The sequence below is a fragment of the Phyllostomus discolor genome, chromosome 2 (genome assembly GCF_004126475.2).
Source record: "Phyllostomus discolor isolate MPI-MPIP mPhyDis1 chromosome 2, mPhyDis1.pri.v3, whole genome shotgun sequence".
NCBI lineage: Eukaryota > Metazoa > Chordata > Mammalia > Chiroptera > Phyllostomidae > Phyllostomus > Phyllostomus discolor.
In genome coordinates, this window is record NC_040904.2 from 25,122,672 (window position 1) to 25,141,271 (window position 18,600).

Below are 18,600 nucleotides of genomic sequence, written 5' to 3' on the forward strand. Positions count from 1 at the left end.
ATGCATGCTGATATGACGGCTGTCACAATCCAGTCTAACAAAATTGTTTTCAATGAAGTTAAAGACAACGAGGCCCTACTAGAGCCATCTTACAGAACAAACCAAACAGACTTTTTGGCCAACCCAATGCTTTCGGTTACATCCCAGTTCTGTTTAATACCTGTTGTCAGCAGAGTCTCTGCTTTGCATGCAAGGCACTATGTTTGTAAAACACAAATTAAACAATGCTAAGAGTTCATTTCATTCCATCTTAGCACAAAATTTTCCTACATAGACAAATCTCTACAAACACATTTAACACAGTTTATTTAGAGATGTAAACATTTATTTTAAAGTAGCTATTGAGTTATAAAAGAATACTTTGCTTGAAATCATAATAGTAAAATTCCTTTTAAACAGATAACATTTTTCTTACAGTTCACTTCCATTGAAATACACTTATTAGCTTTGAAAAACCTTAACATCTTTTCATTTTTGAGTATCACAGTCTCCCCCGAATTATTGGAATGCCTTCTACCTTAGCTATTTTACTAAAATAATGATCTAGGCTACAGTCATTTTGTTTAGAATTTGGGATAAGCAGGGGTTTTTTTCCTCAATTATTAGTAAGCTCCGTCAGTACCATGCCACCAGATCCTTCCTCAACTTCAGAGGCTTGGCCCGGCGTCTCCTGGCAGCGGTACTTCACCTTGAGCGGTTTGCCAGGGTACCAGACCAGGTGAATACGGCAGGGGATGATCTCCTAGGAAAGAAGAGTTCTGAAATATTATGATCTGTAAAACCTTCTGGTAAACACAATTCTATATTTAATTTTGTTTTACCTGTGTTGAGAATTCGTGGAGCTGAACAGTATAATCAAAGTCAATTTCACCATCTGTTTTCTAGAAGAAGGAAGAAAAGAGGGTAATAAATAGGCAGGTTTATATTAGCTCAGAATCTGCAAGGCTTATCTTATGAACTGCATGAATGCCTTGAGTCTCCTTCTACCTCTTGGAGTTGAGCCTCAGTTCCCTTCATCAAGGATCCTACATCCAGATATGGAAGTCACAGACTACTGTTCGGTCACTTACAGGAAAATCGAGTTGAATGTCTTTCTATCATCACTTTTTCTCTACTACTTACAGTTTTGGATGGAGGCTAAGGTCTGTGGGGATAGGGAGAATCTTTTGACAACCTTAGGAATCTTGGTACTGTGCATGTGCTTTAAGCTGATGTGTTAGTCTTGATATGCCAGGCAGTAAGACAGGGGCAGGGCAACCAGTTCTCCCAGGGTGCCCCTGGGCCGCGTTCTGTGCTGGGCACTTTATTCCTGTTTCCACGTCATTCCGACAGCCTTACAAGAGTGTGTATTACAAGCCTGGCTTTACAGGGGAGGTAACTTGAGGTTACAGCTAGGAAGTGACACAAGGGGGACTCCAGCCCAGACCTGCTGACCCCTCTGCCTACATGCTTCGTGCTTTACCACATCGCCTTGAAGCCCAGGGCACTGCGTTATCGTCCATCTGTAGGGCAGTGGGCAGTCCTCACTGCTCGGTTCACTGACTTCTGTAAGTTTCACTAGTGACTAAGCCAATTTCCTTTTTTTTTTTTTTTGACATTTCCTGGGTTGTTTTCTTTGTTGGGGGCGGGGGGAGGCTAGGGTATTTATCTCTTTCTCTTTCTAATAAAAATGGAAGAGAAAAAATTTTAAAAAAATTAATTCAACTTGGATTATAATTTTAATCTATCTGGCTTTTGTTGAGACTATTACAGAATATCAAAATGCAAAGGCAAACAACAGGGCTTAATAATAGGTTTTGCTTAAAATGATGGAGATGTTTACAAGCCATGGCATTTCCAGCAGGGGAGGAGGATGCTGGAGGGAGAAGATGCAAGAGGGCCCTGGACTGATCAGAAACTGACTGCTTTTCCGCGGGCCTTTGCATCGGTAGGCAGGCTTCCCTGCCTCCTGCCCGGCAGTGCACATACGAACACTCAAAGCGGGTGTCTGAGGCACAAGCTGCAAAGTCAGAGACCTCGTGAGAAAACTGGGTGACTCTCTGATAAAGACACCGTTTCTGGAGGCCCCAGGGGTCGATCGGGCATTGCTGGGTTCGAGAGTGTATGGAACCTGGCCTGACCCCCACTTGGCAGCTATCTGGCCTTGGAAGGAACCGTTATCTAAGGCGGCAGCCCCCTCGAGCAGGCTGCCGAGTCACGTGATTTTTTGCCTCGGGCTTTTGTTCTGCCTTCACTGTTTCTCAAGGCCTAGGGACCATGTATTTTTCTGTAATAAAAAACTGGTTTTACTTATAAACTTAAAGGGTTTTTCAGGTCAATGTCTTCTTCTTCTGTTTCTGCAAGTAGCATTTCTGAAAGAAATCATGGCTGTCTCCAGATTGTAGCAAAAAAAAAAAGAGGCAGCACTGGACACAAAGGATGGGATTCCAACCACATTTGACAAACTGCTCTGCTGACTACACGGTGTTACTCATTTTTGATGCAAAAACTTGGGTTATCGTGATGCTTAGAAACCCTGGGGCACTTAATGAAGACCTTCCTCAGTAAGGTCACTGAGACCCTCGCATGTCTGTATTTTCGGGTTTTTCCGCCTGCGGGAGGAAGCCCCTTCAACCAGACCGAAAAGCGGGGCTCACCGGAGACTGCAGAGCGGACCCTGCAGAGGGCACACTGCGCATCCCAGCCTGGCGAGGTGTTCCAGGGCTGGACTGCCCCCACCAAACCGAGCTCTGCCAAGAAGTCATTATTTTTAATACTATTCAGAAATAATCTCCCTGGCTTCTCTTCAAACCGTCACGAATGCCAAATCACTGTAGTCCAAACCCAGGGTGATTTACTGTGACAATTCCTGGTAGCTCGGCACTTTAATCTTCCTAGAGAGACAGACGGGAAGTGCTTTGTTTGTTCCTTTGCACTCACCACCCACCCCACCACCCACCCCTACCTACCCACAATCCCCCCAAAAAGAGAGAGAATGATCCCTTGCAGAATCAGTGTGGTTTGAGTAGAGAGTAAGGAAGCTTAGGCTATTAGTAGATGCTATCAAAAATAGATGTCTTCGCTGAATAAGTAAGATGGTCTCTGAAACGTCCCCTTGGCCAGCGGGGCCTCCAGTTTCGGTGGGACTTGGACGGACGGACTGCGATGTGCTGCAGGGTGGACCATCTGGGGTGCTGACAGTGTCCGGTATTGACAAGAGTTGGAACAATGCTCAGTTCTGCTTTTCTCAGTCATATTAAAGGCTCAGAGTATAAGGAAAGTCTTTATCCATTTTTTTTCCTTCTAGCCAGCAGCTATCTCCCCTGACCTTGTCATCGTCTGTGGGGTACTGGGAGTGACATCTGTGTTTGGTTCTAAAGCAGTAACTGGGCCAGTGAAGATGGGTCTTACATTACATCTATACTCAGCCCTCTCTTCCGTAGCCCGCACTCCCCTCAAGCTTAGTTCATTTGAGGCTGTGGGTTTATAAACCCGTAGTCTCTTACACACTTGCATTAAAAGATGAGTTTAACCCTGAGTGTCAAGGTAGTAATTCCCACCCAGAAACCTCCTGGAAAAACTGCAATCCCGGTATTTTCCTGAGCGACCTAGGGTCACAGGGTACCTCCGGGGACCCCCAGTGTGTGTGCTGGGCAGTCCTGGCTTTGTTGGCTCTGCCATCCACCTTCTAGTCCCCCAGGACAGCAGTACCTAGATTTCCTGATTTGGGTGACTTTCTAAAAACCGCTGCTTGTTTCGCTTGTTGCTGAAAGATCATGGGAATCTTAAGCAGCCACCGAATGGCAGAATTTGAAAATCTGGAAATATGTACATACTTTTAAGAGAACTCTAAGCCGAAATGCATATTAACTTTGAAACCAAATTACCCAATTTCGTCAGTGATTTAGAGTTATGTTAGTTGCAGTGACTTCAGTGAATTTGTTAATCCTCATTTAATAGGCCCTAAGAGATGCAGTTTGCCTTGGGTGACCCAGCCAGTCGGCTGCATATTCATTTATTATTCATCTAAAACCCAAACCCCACAATGTAAAAAAATCAGCATTTTTGTTGTCCACACCGACATTGTTCCCGCTCTCCCTCCTGCCGGTGGGTTGAGGGGTATTAATGCACAGACGGAGGGCTGGCTGGAGCCGGGGAGAGGCGGGGCTGCTGCAGCTGAACCGCGCTGTGCCCCGGTGGTTAGTGTGGCCAGTGCGTGTAAAACGGCAAGGGAACACTGGCCTGGAAAGATCCTAATTTTCTCTGTTATCTCTGTGTTGATCTGCTCTGGCTTTTCCTCTCGCATTCATTATCTTGACACCGTCTTCAACTGTCCACAAAATAGTTCCCCCAGTTTCTCAGTTCAGGGAAAAGCCCGTTGTTAAGGAAATGCTCATGTTGGTGGATGAGAGAGACAGAGAGGGAGCAAGTTTTATCTCATTATAAAGCAACAATCAGTCAAATGTAATTTCTATGAAAAAGCACCCTTTAAAGGGAAAGAGGTGTGTTCATGGTGATGAGCATGTGTGTAGTTGTCTGATTTACAAGCGGCGTTTGGAAGGCGCCCGGAGGGACTGCGGGCATTGCTGAAGCTCACGCGCGGCTGGGCAAGTCCTCACCCTCACGGACGTTCACTGCCCATCCTGCCGTGGGTTAGTGTCCATCCTGCCGTGGGTCAGTGCCCTGCTCCACACATCCATAAGAAGGTGAGTTTTAGACATGTATCCGTGTGGTTGGCTCAGCGTGCCTCTCTCAGAGCAGTCGCTCTTGTTTACTCTGGACACGCCCATCTCTCTGTGCATCACGCCTGTGTGGCTGAACCCACCACACCGCTGATGGTGCTTGGCGCGCAGCTAAATTAACGCCCTCGGACATTGAATGAGTGAGTCCTCGCCCTCCTGAACCTCCTGGCTCTCAGCTGATGGCTTTGCCTGGTTTTTCACTGAGAACACAGAAGCCATTGAAATAGAGCTTCTGGGGGCTACCACCATGATATTCACCCTCCTGCTGGCATCGCTGCCCCTCGTCTCTGCCTTCCCTCCGTGTTCCTGTCTGAGCTCATCTCCTGGGCTGATCTCCTCCTCTCCGGCCTACTCAGAGATCTTAACTCCAACAATTCTTCCTTCTCGTTCCTACGAGTCCAACTTCGGCCCCTCTACTGGGTTTTTCTCATCAACCTATAAATACGCTGTGAAATCTCCCAACCTAAAAATACAACCAAGAACAAACCATCTTTCAACCCTGTGCTTGCCCATCCTCCAGCTACAGCCCCTCCCTTCCTTTTACCCCCCTGGACAGCCAGAATTTTGGAAAGAGATGGAGCATCCACCTCCTCTGCTCCTTCACTCTTCTGAACCTACTCGGTCAGGCCTTCGCCCCACTGTGCCAGGGAGATGGCCCCGGTGATGTCCAGCTGCCTTAATCACGTGGGTGATTCTCAGTCTTCAGCTCCTTGACCCTCCGTCAGCTTTGGATACAGTGAGTTGACCCTCACCCTTGAAACACTTTCTTTTCCTAGCCTCCCCCCTCTGCAGTTGGCGCGTTCCAGGGCTCAGTCCTCACGCAGCTCATCTTTCTCTAGGGCACTCATTCTCTGTCATCTCACCGGGTCCTGGGGCTTTAACAACCACCCGCATGGTGACAATTCGAGCCCAGACCTCTCTCCCCTGTACTCAGACCCTTATGTACAGGTGACTATACATTACATCCTTACTCAGGTATAGAATTTAGCATGCCCCAAATCAAGCTGATTTCTCCCCAAATTTGTTTTTCTGAAGTTGTCTCCAATCAGTGAATGAAATCTTCCTTTCCAGTTACTCAGGCCAAAATTCTATAAACCATCCTTGAGTTTTCTCATCCTCTACTGTCCATATGCTATCCACCAGCAGACATTCTCAGTCTGTCTTCAAAATACAGCCTGAATCCGAACAGGCCTCCCCACCTCCTCCACTGCCGCCCCTGGTCTGAGCTCCCACCAGGCCTCGTCTGCATTATCGCCACACCTGACTGGTCTTCCCACCTCACCTGTGCCTCTACAGTCAGTTCTGAGGAGAGCAGCCAGACGGATCCTGCTGCAAGTCAGATCATGCCCCTCCTCTGCGGAGCCCCTAGTGGGCAGGAGAGGCTCTTCTAATGGCCTCCAGCATCCCTCCTGGTGCTCTGGCCACTGTTCCAGCCACAGGGGCCACACTGATGTTTCTCCCTCCCGTCAGCCACCCCGCTGCTTCGGCTCCCTCTGCCCGGAGCTCTCTGCTGCTGCTCACTTCCTTTGGACCTCTGCTCCAGTGTCACTTCTGCTCAAATTGGAGGGGGCTTACTTTAGACCATCTTAGAACTTACTTAGTTCTGTCAACACCCCACATTCCCTTTTCCCTACTTAATTTTTCTCCATAGCACGGATCACCATTTGAGACATATTTACTTATTCATTAGTTCACTGTCTTTCTTATCTTCCCTCCCTGGAATTAATCTTGATGACGGCAACCACACTGCATTTTCTGTTCACGGCTCTGTCCGCCCCTAACACGACACCTGGCCCATTGCGAATGTGTATTGAATGAATGAAGTGCAGTCACAGCTCCTGCCGTGAAGTTACACATTGGCAGTGATTTAGTCTAAGCACACAGCATTGGTGCAGCTCTTGTGGCACAAGTGAATTTTCAGTTTTCCTTACCCATTGCTTCACACTGGTGAGCTGTACCAGGGAGTATCGTAAAACATTCGTTGTCTTGTCCCACATCACGTAAGAACTGCCAAGGGCGGCCAGATCCCACAAGGGTCTCAGAGAGGGATCGATGTATCCGTTACGGTCTGAGAGCACAAAAACAAAAAACCAAAACCGTTTGTATTAAGCATTTGGGGCACAAAAATGTCAGTAATTAAATAAGGGCTCGGTCACTGCAGGCATCTCTCTCCCAGCAAGCACTGCAGCAATAGGTGTGTCTGTGTCTCCGTCACGCTGAGATGTGCACGCTTCAAGTAGAGCTGCTATAAAACAATTCCAAGGCTATTTGCTGTGTTATAAAAAAGTGATACTCAAAGACAATCTAAAATCTTGTTAGCTGAGGAGCATTTTATAATTAGATCAAAACGCCCCCCAGCCCACATCTCCTCCTGGTTTGGGGTCTCCAGTCCCTGTGAGGGGCTTTGCCAACCTGCCGGCTCTCCATCCTTCTCTGATGCACGTACCGGCAGCATCACTATCACTGGTTTTGAACACACGAAGAAACAAGTGGGTTTTTCCTGTGGCATTTTTTTGTGAACCTGAAATCTTTTAAATTTAGCAAACATTTGCAAAAAGCCTAAAACCCTACTTAGTATCAGATACTGCTAGAGGTAGGGATACAATGATTAATAAATGACCTCTTATGACTTTTAAGAGCTCAAATTTTAGCAAGTAATTTATGAGATAATTGTTCATGGACTTGCAAGATGAAAACCCATTAGCAGAGGAGAGAAATTGGTTGCACTAAAGGCGGTGAATAACGAGGGCATTTGAAAGTGCGGACACCGGTGGCGCTGCCCCGGAGTCGGCAGAGGGCTGCAGCTGGGCGCCCCCGCCCTCTGCTTTGCATGCAGTGGGCCCTAGGAAGCCTGGAAGTTCATTAGAAAAAGGGAAACTGACTCATAATGAAACCCAGACAACTGCTTCTTCAGAGGAGAAACAGTGCGGAGCAAGGATGTCCCGAGACGGGTCAGCTCATCCCACTCGTCAGTCCTCAGGAAACAGGGCCCCAGGCCAGTGCTGCAGGCCGGTTGCTCACTGAGCGGCATCTGCTGAGATCCGAACTGGCTACTGCAAAGATCACTCCATGGTTTTTATTCACTTTCTCTGGAACCAAACATTTTCCGTTTTCAATGGACAATTTTATGTACATACATAGGCTGTAAATAGCACCATTAAATATCTCTGCCGAATTTAAAGTGACAAGAGAACTTGTAAGTTTTGTTGATGAAAAGGTACCCTCTATTACTAAAAATTTTTTGAAGCTTTGTTGTAGCCACATTAAGTTAGATTGTAGTAGAATGATCTTTGAGGGCATATAGGATTTATTAACTGAACATGAAGCAGTTAACCTGCACTTTTAAAAAGTGTCTGAAACTTGCCCTGGCTGGTGTGGCTCAGTGGACTGAGTGCTGGCCTGTGAACCAAATGGTCACCGGTTCAATTCCCAGTCAGGGTACATGCTTGGGTTACAGGCCAGGTCCCTGGTGGGGGGCACACAAGAGGCAACCACACATTGATATTTCTCTCCCTCTCTTTCTCCCTTCCCCTCTCTCTAAAAATAAAAATAAATAAAAATCTTTTTGAAAAAAAAAAAAAGGGTCCAAAATGTAGGGATTTTATGGCAAATCTTCAAAGAAAAGGTCATAAAAGTTTCTAAAAGTTGTGTTTTAAAGAGGACATTTTTCCCCAACTAATGCTAAAGGGAGAAAAAAACCCTAAATAACTATATATTTTAAGTATTTGCCATTAGCCCATTTATTTCAGGCAGTGCTAAATAGAAACAAATTCTGTAACATAGAACCTGAGTTGTTGCTCACAACCATTTGGAACGGGATTCAATCTGAGTGGTCAGAGGACTACAGCAAGAGTCACCCAAGCTTCTGAACTTCAGAAACGCAGGGGTCAGTGGTGCAGCTCCGGGCCTGGAGAACACCGAGTCTCAGTACATCGATGGGGCCGGACGCTCCCCCCGCCAGGACGGAGTGCTCAGAGTGGCGACCACAGACCTCCCACACTGACGTGGGTCTGTCACAGTCTCCGGGCAAGTGAGGGAACAGCAGCAGTCAGATGTCAAGCTTAATACCCAAGTGCGGGTCCAGAGATGACTTTTGTGGTTTTGAAAATTGAATTTGCCGGTAAGGGCCGAGTCTCCGCGGCTGCCCGCACACGGCTGAGTGCCTGGACGGGTGAGCTCTGCTTCGCGTCAGCTGCGGACGGGGCTCTCTCCTGATTAGACATGGCACCGCTGCCCATTAGCTGTTGCCCTAAAATAAGATAAACTTGACTCCACTGCAGACTCCCAGCCAGGCCTGGCGCGGATGGCCTGACGGGCACAGTGGAGGCCCTGGCTGGTGTCTGTCACCTCAAGCTTCCGCAGCCACCACCAGAAACCTCTAGAAATGTCATCTCAGGCTCTGGACTCCGCCTGGGAGAGTGCACCCCTACATGCGTGTCTTGTTGCAAGGACCTCTACCAATTCCTTGGAGAGTTACCTCTTGCCTTTCCCTTGTCAGAGGAGAGAAAAATAGCACAGACCCTCCGTTGTACTGGAGGTGAAGAACAGGAAAGTGATATTTCTGAGTTTTGTTCAAATAGTGAGGGGTACCACATTTTATAGTTGGATTAGAATGCCATTGGGGGGATAAAAACTTAAATGATGATTCTTTTTAAGGTTCTGTAATCACATACACCCCTGAATATAGAAATTCTAGACATTGGTTCATACCAGGTATGTGGACTACACCCAAGAGGGGCTTAAGCTGCTTCAGGTGTTTGTAAAGCAGGTAATCCTCTTGTCTTTTGTTCTTCTCTGCGAGCCCTTCACAGTAGATGTTGACAGCCGGTCTGGGCTTCCCCTTCCTGAAAATCACCCGAGCAGCGCACTCAGCCAAAGGCTTCTCCTTATCACCCTGAAATGAAGATTTTAGAATTAAATAGATTGGTTCCTTCTCACTCCCCACCCAAATACACACACACACACACACACACACACACACGTGAGTAATTCCTTGTACCTGGCAGGTATGAGCGGTATCAACAGAGCTGGGGGCCTTTGCTTCGTGGAGAGTGATCTTTGTGCTCACAGCTGAACACAAACTACAGTCCTTCACTCTTTGCTGTCATGTAAACCGCTTGCTGATGGCGCCCTCATCAAACAATGCTGGGCCTGTTGCACAGACACACCACTGATGTCTCGTGAGTACGGCTTGGATCCAGCCTCCGGGACAGTGGGCACCCCCGACTGTCTGCTGTGGACCAGTGTAATGCTTCGTCCCAACAGGCCTCCAGCTTGCTAACTTGAACCAGAGGTGCGACTGGTTCCTATTAACAAAAACGGCAACATCTTCATGCTGCCTTATGAACTTGGTCTTCTTATTCTACTTTTACAGATTAAGATGCTGAAGTTTAAAGAGGAAGCTGCTCCACGTCTCACACTAGGGAGCGGGAAGCCAGGACTTGAGCTCCTGTGTGTCTGATGCCAGAGCTCTGGCTCTGCACGAACTCCGTGACTCACCTCCAAGATCTGATCCGGACGCGGTGGAGGCTGAGACCGCCCAGATGGGACTGATCCCACTCCCTGTGTGACCAGGAGTACATCTGTTTGCACTCGCTCTAAGTGTGCATGCACTGAGCATTCTGGGGTCCCCTTCCACATGTCCCATCCAGGGACATTTGGAGCTGGGTACTGATGCATCAAGTGGACAGCAAATGTATGATTCATTTTCAGGACAGCATTTCTCCACACTTTCAAAAAGGTCATATCTTCCCAGAACAAAATGTGCATATGGGCATCCCATCGACACTGGGTCTGGAAGCTGAGGAAGTTCATGGGCCCCTAGTCATGGCCCCACTCAGACCCATCCGTGGGCCCCGAGTTACGAACTCCTGTGATAATGTGGTTGGTTGAGCTATTGAGTTCTGTTCACATTTTTAGTTGTTTCAGTTGGGTGGAGCCTCAGTTAAAACAACAACAACAACAACAACAACAAACAACATAAAGAAAAGCCCCCAAAGAAACAACAAGTCTTTAAAACTGGATCTGCTTATTGGCTTTCCAATGGGCAACTTTTCCTCCTGTGAGTGCTTGTTTTAAGAGAGAGGACATTTTCCTGGTACATTAAAATCCTAATAAATAGTGCAATGTAGAAAAAGAGGTGAAGGGCATCAGGAAGAGGCTTATCAAAGGCAGAAGATAGGCTGGTACATCCTTTGATGTCAAAGCTGTTTTTAGAGAAGAAGGAAAATAACAGGTGTCGCCCCTTGTTTTGTTTTCCTTTCCTTTCTTTCCCCCAAAATGGCTCCGCAGAATCAAAGCAGTTGTCTGAAGATGAAAGGACTCTTCACTCCATGAAATGGAACATTTCAATTAGTTGGCTGTGCTTTTCAGAGAAACATTGTTGGTCAAAATAATCTAGTAATTATTTTCCCTTTATCTTTAAGATAACACTTTCAGTTTGCAATTAAAGGCATCTTCCTTACGCTTTAAGAAAAATTTTAGTCCTGGCTGGTGTGATTTAGTGGATCGAGTGCTGGCCTGTGAACCAAAGGGTCGCCAGTAGGGTCGCCAGTTCGATTCCCAGTCAGGGCACATGCCTGGGTTGCAGGCCAGGTCCCCAGTTGGGGGCACTCAAGAGGTAACCACACACTGATGTTTCTCTCCCTCTCTTTCTCCCTCCCTTGCCCTCTGTCTAAATAAAGAAATAAATAAAAATCTTTAAAAAAGAACAATTTTAATTCTTAGATTAATTAGCAAAGTCTGATTATAGTATTGTCTTGCTAGGACTTGTTTCTGAACACAGGTAAGCGCTTCCCCCAAAGCACCAGGCTGAGGGCCTGGCCTCCCCTCCAAAGCTCTGCCTCCTGAGACACCTCGGTGCGGGCTGCTGAGGGCTCAGCTCTCTGGCTGCTGGGACTCCACAGCACACGGGGAGAATCTGGGCTGGTCTCCCTCCGCCCTGCTGCTGCCTCCCAGCTGAGCCCAGCACATGGAAGTTCATCCGGCTCCAATGTCTGTGTTTTCTGTTTACTCTCTTTTTGAGGACAGGGGAAAGGAAGCTGGCAAACCACGGCCTGCCTGGTCAGAATCACGGAGAGGCCCTGGCTGTGTGTCTTGCTTGGGTGGAGCATCATCCTAGGTTGCCTAGGTGGCGGGTTTGGGTCCCAGCTGGGACACATAAGAGGTGACCAATCAGTTTGTCTTTCACATCATTGTTTCTCTCCACTCTCTTTCTCCTTCCCCCCGCCCATCTCTAAAATCAATAAAGCATGTCTTCAGGTGAGGATTTAAAAAAAAAAGAATTACAGGGAAGCTGATGATGCCTGTGGCACACCCAGCCCTGCTCTGTGCTTTACAGAATGCCTCTATGGAAGGTAGCTTCTGGAATTGGCCTCATGCTATGCAGGTCTGCTAACAAGAAATGTCACCAGCTGACAGGAAGAGGAACAGGTTGGCACTTGAGAGTGAATCGTTCTGAGGACTCTGGGGTGTCGGGAGGGCTACCAGAGGGAGCTGCGAAAGTCCCTCCCAGAGTCAAGGAAGGAGGAGTGAGGGCTGTGTGGACGGTTTTAAGGGCAGCTCCGCAGAAGCAGTAAACTCTCGAGTTCTCGCCTAGCTTCGTGTCTCAGTTCTTGAAAACAAATAGAAAATAAAGGCGAGAATAAAGGCGAATAAAGGGAGAAAACCCACAAATTTTCAGGCTGCTATATATTAATATTCTCACTCTTTAAAGGTGTTATTTATTTATTTTTAGAGAGAGGGGAGGGAAGGGAGAGAAGGAGAGAGAAACATTGATGTGTGAAAGATACATCAATCAGTTGCCTCTCGCACGCCCCCAACTGGGGGCCTGGCCTGCAACCTAGATATGTGCCCTGACTGGGAATTGAACCAGCCACCTTTTGGTTCACAGGCTGGCTGTCACTCAAACTACTGAGCTGCACCAGCCAGGGGCAATAGTCTCACTTTTTAAAAAATACATCCATCTGAGTTGTTAATGAGATACTTCATGAATTAGGGCAGCTTACCTCTGGTTTAAAGCGCTCTGTTGTGAACGCCACATCAACGTGCTGTTCCTTCTCCGCAGTCTCCTGAAATACAGAAACTGAGTCTTAGCGAGTGGAAGCTCTGCTAGCATCTTCATTGCCGTGAATCACATCCTGGGGGAACATGGCACCGGAATGTTGGCGGCAGCTGTGGTACCTGGACACTGTCTGTGCTTCTTCAGAGGGAGGAAAGATCTCCCATTTTGGTCTCATCATGTCATTTCGCCGCTGGCTGACACCTACTCACAAAGAGAAGGCTGAGAAAGAGAAGCAGTCGCACCGAGGCTGGAAGCTGGCTTGGTGAGAGCAGCTACATGAGCACAGACGGGCATCTGCCGGACTGTGGGGCGGGCTCCTTCATGGACCCCTATTCAGTGCCTGTCCACGCCCATCTGGGGCCCTGGGCTGCATCCTTGGGGGACACAAGCCAGCCCCTCCCTCCGGTTGAACAGGGGGTCTGGCAACAAAGGCGTACCCAGTAGTAAAAAGTGGGTGTTCAGAGGGTGACACTGAAGGAAGGGAGAGGTGAGGCAGAAGTGACTGTTTTCACCACGACGGTGTGGAGGAGGGACTGTTCCATGATGCGACCACGGCCAGACCAGACAGCTAGGTCGGGGCCAGAACACAGACTGCTTCCCGAAGGCCCCTCAGAGAGGGTCTGCTCGATCCTCTCCCTGGACCCCAGAGCGTGCTGGTTCCTGGCCTCCCTTATCTGACACTGGTACCCAGCCCCACCCCCATCCATCTTGCCCTGTTCTGTATAATTCTTCAGCACCTGCCAAGTGCCACAGAGGATAGCCACTCCATCCTTCCACAGCCCAAGGCTTGCCATGTGTGTAAATGTCCCTTAACCAACTCTGTTGGGTGCCAGGCTGGAGTGGCCCACATCTTCACCCTTTCCCAGCCCTCCCTCACAGAGGCAGATTTTCGGTCTCAGGGCTTTTCCCTGCTTGCGTGTGGGCCAGCAGCTGGTGAGAGAAGTGCCTGGGAGGAGGGCAGACCAGCTGAGGTCTGGACAACTGCAGGGGGCCAGCCCCTCCCGCACTCAGGCGTGGCAGAGGGAGCTGCCAGGGAGGTTGCAGCCAGGATTAGCCCAGTAGTCTCCGGGGTAATTACCCACCCTGGTTAGAGACCCTCAGCTGTTAAGGTCTCTCCTTCCCTTCAGCTTCCACGAGCAGACATCGGTAAACTTTCCAATGCATATTTTTAGAGTAGACATACCCAAATCATTAAAGACATTTAAACTGTTTAGAAGACCTTTATACCATGTGCCATCATCTTTTTTTAATTTTTGTATGTATTTTTCAAGCAAAACGACCATTCGGCACAAGGGAATGTTTTCTGAGAAGATAGAACTTTGTGCTGCAGGGAGCTGAAGCTATTTCATACAATCTTGACGGAGTTAAACTCTGGCAACACCGATTTCCGCTGCCTCTGAGCCCAGGAACACAACTGAACAGGATTATCTTATCTGAAACAGACCACGTTTCATCGGCTGCTGCTACAGATTCTTAAAAAAGTTCTGGGAAACTGAAGAGCCGGGGGATAGGATCCTGGGGCCGTTATCCATGTAAAGGATATTTAAACACGCGAATGCATGGACGTTGCTGGGGGCAGGGGATCACCCGGTACCCAGGAGCAGTTTGCTTAGTTAGGGCTCATCTTCAACCTGGAGTCAAGTCCTGGTGTAAACTGGAACACTGATCTCGCTTTACAAAATTCGCACCCACCAGTCTGTCTCCTGACACATTCCCCATTTGCCCCTTACGATGCCAGGGACCCGGGACCTACGAAGAAACACAGCATCCAGTCCAGTCTTACTTCAGAAACCTGCTTCTAGCGGGGACACGGGCAAGTCGGCAGTGGCACGGTGCAGCTCATCAGCGTGACTGGTGCCGTCTACACGGAGGGTGCCAGGTTGGGGAGGCTTTCTCGAGCCGCTGGGGCCCTAACTAGTTCTCTGAGGAGCAGGTGCTGGCTGGGTAAAGGCACTGGACCAGAGTTGTGGGTGAAAAAGGGGTTTCTGCGGAAAGCAGCCTCAAAGGGGATCTAATCGTAAATTCCTAACCAACCAGGTCACGGTGGGTGGTCATGTGCCAGGCCTGTAACTTCTTTACTGAAAGGTTTCAAGTCATTTTTTTGTGCATCTAAGTTAACACACCTTGGAAATGCCAGATGTAATACCCCTCAAAAGGAGCATTATGTGCTCTCTTAACACCCCTTAAGAGAACACATAATCTTAACTGTCCTGTAATCCAATCCCCACCTTGCTTCTCCCACCTCCATGCCATCTTCACGACAGTCCCTCCAGATCATGGGAGATCTTGCTCCCTGTCATAATGTGGTCAGTTTGGCTCAAATGAAGCCTCGAAAAAATTCCCTGTAGGTCTGGACATTTCTTACATTGACCGTATAGGGGCTGGTCCTCCAGGGAGGCAGAGAGGCTAGGAAAAGGCTGGTGTGTGTGGCCCGGGGTCAGGAAGGACTCACTTTTATGAAGAGGACTTAGAACTTGATACCAAAGTCTCTAAGAGCCCAGTAAAGTAGAGACCTAACTGCGGCACTCAGGGCGTTGTGGTGGTAGGCGGTTAGGCAGGCATGAGCAGAGCAGAAAGATGGGCCCAGTGCAGTGTGTCACTCGGGAAGGAGCCCCCGGTGCTGAGCAAGGGGCCAAACTACAAGCCCCGGCACGACCACTCCCTTAAACATTAACTCCTGGAGGTGACACCTAGGCCTCAGCTGTGTTTCAGCTCTAGGCCCAGAGAAGCAGCAAAGCCAGGCAGAGGGATGCTGAGGCTGATGACTAATGACCTTAGGTGCCGGCCAATCAGTGGACATCACAACTCTGAGGAGACACACCCAGAAAGCTGATGAATATTCTATGGAGATCCTCCCCTGAGACCTCTGATAAAAGCCCTCAGGAGGGAGGACCCAGCGAGGATCTCTCTATGGAGCATGCCAGTGCCTGTCCCCTCCCCCTTCTTTCCACAGGGGCTCTCTCTCTCTCTGTCTCTCTCTCCCCGCTGCCCCCACAAACACACACAGACATGAGCAGCTGCCCCCCAGCATACCTGAGCCTCGCCTCCCTCCTGCACGTCTCCCCCCTCAAAGCCCGTATCTGTCTCCCCAACTCCTAAACTCCAAGGCCCCTTCTTTGGCTGTAACTTGTTTCCTGAGCCCATTTCCTCTACGGCTCCCTCCTTCTCCCTCTGTGGCTTTCTAAGAAAACTTTCTCTCGTATTGTGAGTCTTGGCCTGAAGTCTTCTCTTGTCCGGAACTCCAGAACTGCGGTTGCTGAACCGAGGTTAACACCTGGTACCGTTTTTCTGCCGCTAACATTAGGAAGAGTCCAGACACAGCTTTAAGGCAGCCTGGGTCAGGGTAAAAGTTCAAGGTCTGTTCACTATTTTTATCGTTACTAAAATCTATGGACATGAGGGAGAGAAGGCACTGTGTTAGAAACCAATATCCAGTCCCAGTTCGAGGCTGGGGGAAAATGGAAACACAGATTCCTGTCTAAAGCCTGGGTTTCCTCCTCAGGCTCCCAGTGAGCGGGTGGAGGGTACAAAGTGCGACCTGCAAGACAGTGGCTGGAGGAGGCTGTCCCCTGAAGTTTGGTGTCGTCACTGTCCCCACCCTAGAGGAACACACGGGACTGTAGGCCTGCTGCCTATGACACCCTCAGCCACACTGGGCCCCTCAAACAACTAATCTCACAGAGGGCAGCCCTTCCACTTGCCAGCAGGGTCTGTGCCTTGCTTTGCCAGCTGCACCAGCCTGGGCGGCCTCCTGCCTACTGCACGTAGGACCTACGAGTCTGCCCTTTATATCCTTGTGGGGCCCTGAGTGCAGCCCTCTTACACAGGAGTCAGGGACGCCCCTCAGTCTGCCTGGTGGAGAGTGACAGGGTCAGTGGTGAGGCCATTCATGAGAAGAGGAGGAGGAAGCAGAGTTGGCAGGTACAACCTCCGGTGCTGGGAGACTTCGGAGCTGTCCGGAAGACAGCTGAATTGATAGAAGCAGATTCAGTAGAAGTGATAGGCGAACTGGAGCTCGAAGTTAAAGATTTCAGCCTTAGTTGATAGGCTTAAGTGATTAATGCAGGTGGAAAGCAGTTATTCTGGAAACTGGAATGCTTGGCTCCAGGAGGGTGACTAGCAATTTGACCTTTGTGTGCCAGGGGGTCTGCAAAGCCACGGAGACGGTATCTGAGCCACGGTGTCCCAGGGAGGGTACGTCTGTGATGCAGATAAAGAATTGTTGATCAACGATAAAGAAGTACTAGAAAAATTGCTGCCTGACTGCAACTCATCCAATTAGCCCTTTTTTTCTAAACCCTTTATCTATCCTTCTATCTAATTAACGTTTTTCCAAACCCCTTACCCACCCTTTCTTCTTCTTATAAAAAGGTTGGCTTGGGAGGAGATGTTAAGATGGTTTTGCGGGGGAATACAGCGCCCGTAAAGATTCGATCCTTGTCTCCACTTATTGGTTCTGGTAGTGACAAGCTACACAAACACCGACGGGAACACCGACTGTTCTGGTCTCAGATGTGGTGGAAGCCATTGAATTTGATGCTGTCCCCAGGGAAGGTGTGCACACCAAGAACTCTGAGGACCACCAGCTGACACATCAACATTAAATTCCATGTGCTTGTTCACTGTACGTGGGGACGCACAACGTGAAGAAAGACCAGATCATAAATTCCCTCTAGGCAAGTCATAGTGGGTAGTCATGCCCCAGGTGTGGAAGTTTTTAGTAAAAGATTTGCCTTTGCCTTAAGCAAGTCCAGCCACTGGATTTGTGCATCTACCTTAACACACCTTTGAAATGACCTCCCCCCCCCCCCAGAGCACGTGGTTTCGTTAACTATCCTGTAATCTGATCCCTGCTTTGTTTTTTCTCACCCCCAGGCAACCCTCCTCACTTCCCTCCTTAATTCCAAAGAAAAGAAGCGGCTCTTCTTCGGAGCAGGTGGGGTCGTGCTCCAGCGTGTGTCTCCGCCTGGCTCAGGTTCAGGTCAGCTCTTACTTACACAGGTTCTCTACGGGTCTGGATGCTGCTCGGGTCAGCCACAAAAAAGAGTCTTTTTTATTGGTGATATCATTATGCTTGTTTTAAATAGAGTGCTTAAGACACCACTGGTCTGCACAGTGTTTTGGAAACGCGTGGAAGCCAGCGAGGGGCCGCTCCCGCTGGGACAGCGCCGGGGGCGGAGCCTGCGAGCCGGGTCGGCGTGCAGCCCAGCCTTTTGAAGTGTTGTTGTCCTCGCCGATTTGGTTTCCTTCCTTTGTTTTAATTAGGCACTCTTAAAAGCATCTACCTTTTGTTTTGTTTTAATTAGGCACGCTTAAAAGCATCTACATTTTGTTTCGTTTTAATTAGGCGCTCTTAAAAGCGTCTACATTTTGTTCAAAATGGATTTTTGTATTTTTAGTTGTACTTTATCATTGATCAAGATTCGGCCCTTTTATCTCGCACTGAGTCAGGCGTTCCCCTGGGGCGGCTCGGCTGGGCCTCCCGAGATAGGCGCGGCCACGCCCCTCGGGCCTCCTCTGGCACGGAGTGTCTCGATCCTGCTGCGGGTGGAAATTATTCCGAGATAATGAGCTGCTGCCTATTGGGAACGCTGTGCTGGGTGCCGCGTACAGGGAACAAACAGAAACAGGCCTGCCCTCTGGGCAGGCAGGTGGGGAGAAGGGCTTCCCATAGGTCACTGTGGAACTGATTATTTGGTCACGCGTGGCTGAAGAGCTATGGAAGCAGAACTAGAGAACTGATCCAGCCTAGAGATGGGGAAGTTAAGCTGCACCTTTATGAGCCGACCCTTGAAGATGAAAACGGAATTGATTTGG

At 48.8% G+C, this 18,600-nt stretch overlaps 1 protein-coding gene across 1 annotated transcript in view; it reads right to left on the bottom strand.

The window, feature by feature from the left end:
• Positions 1–222: 222 nt before the first annotated feature.
• Positions 223–18,600, bottom strand: part of RARRES1 (retinoic acid receptor responder 1) — a 31,291-nt gene continuing 12,913 nt past the window's right edge. The window contains exons 2-6 of the mRNA XM_028505173.2: positions 12,728–12,790; positions 9,432–9,615; positions 6,653–6,789; positions 822–881; positions 223–742 (exon numbers count right to left, since the gene is read on the bottom strand). Coding sequence (XP_028360974.1) covers positions 596–742; positions 822–881; positions 6,653–6,789; positions 9,432–9,615; positions 12,728–12,790 — 591 coding nt within the window. The 3' untranslated portion in view covers positions 223–595. The remainder of the gene's footprint in view (positions 743–821; positions 882–6,652; positions 6,790–9,431; positions 9,616–12,727; positions 12,791–18,600) is intronic.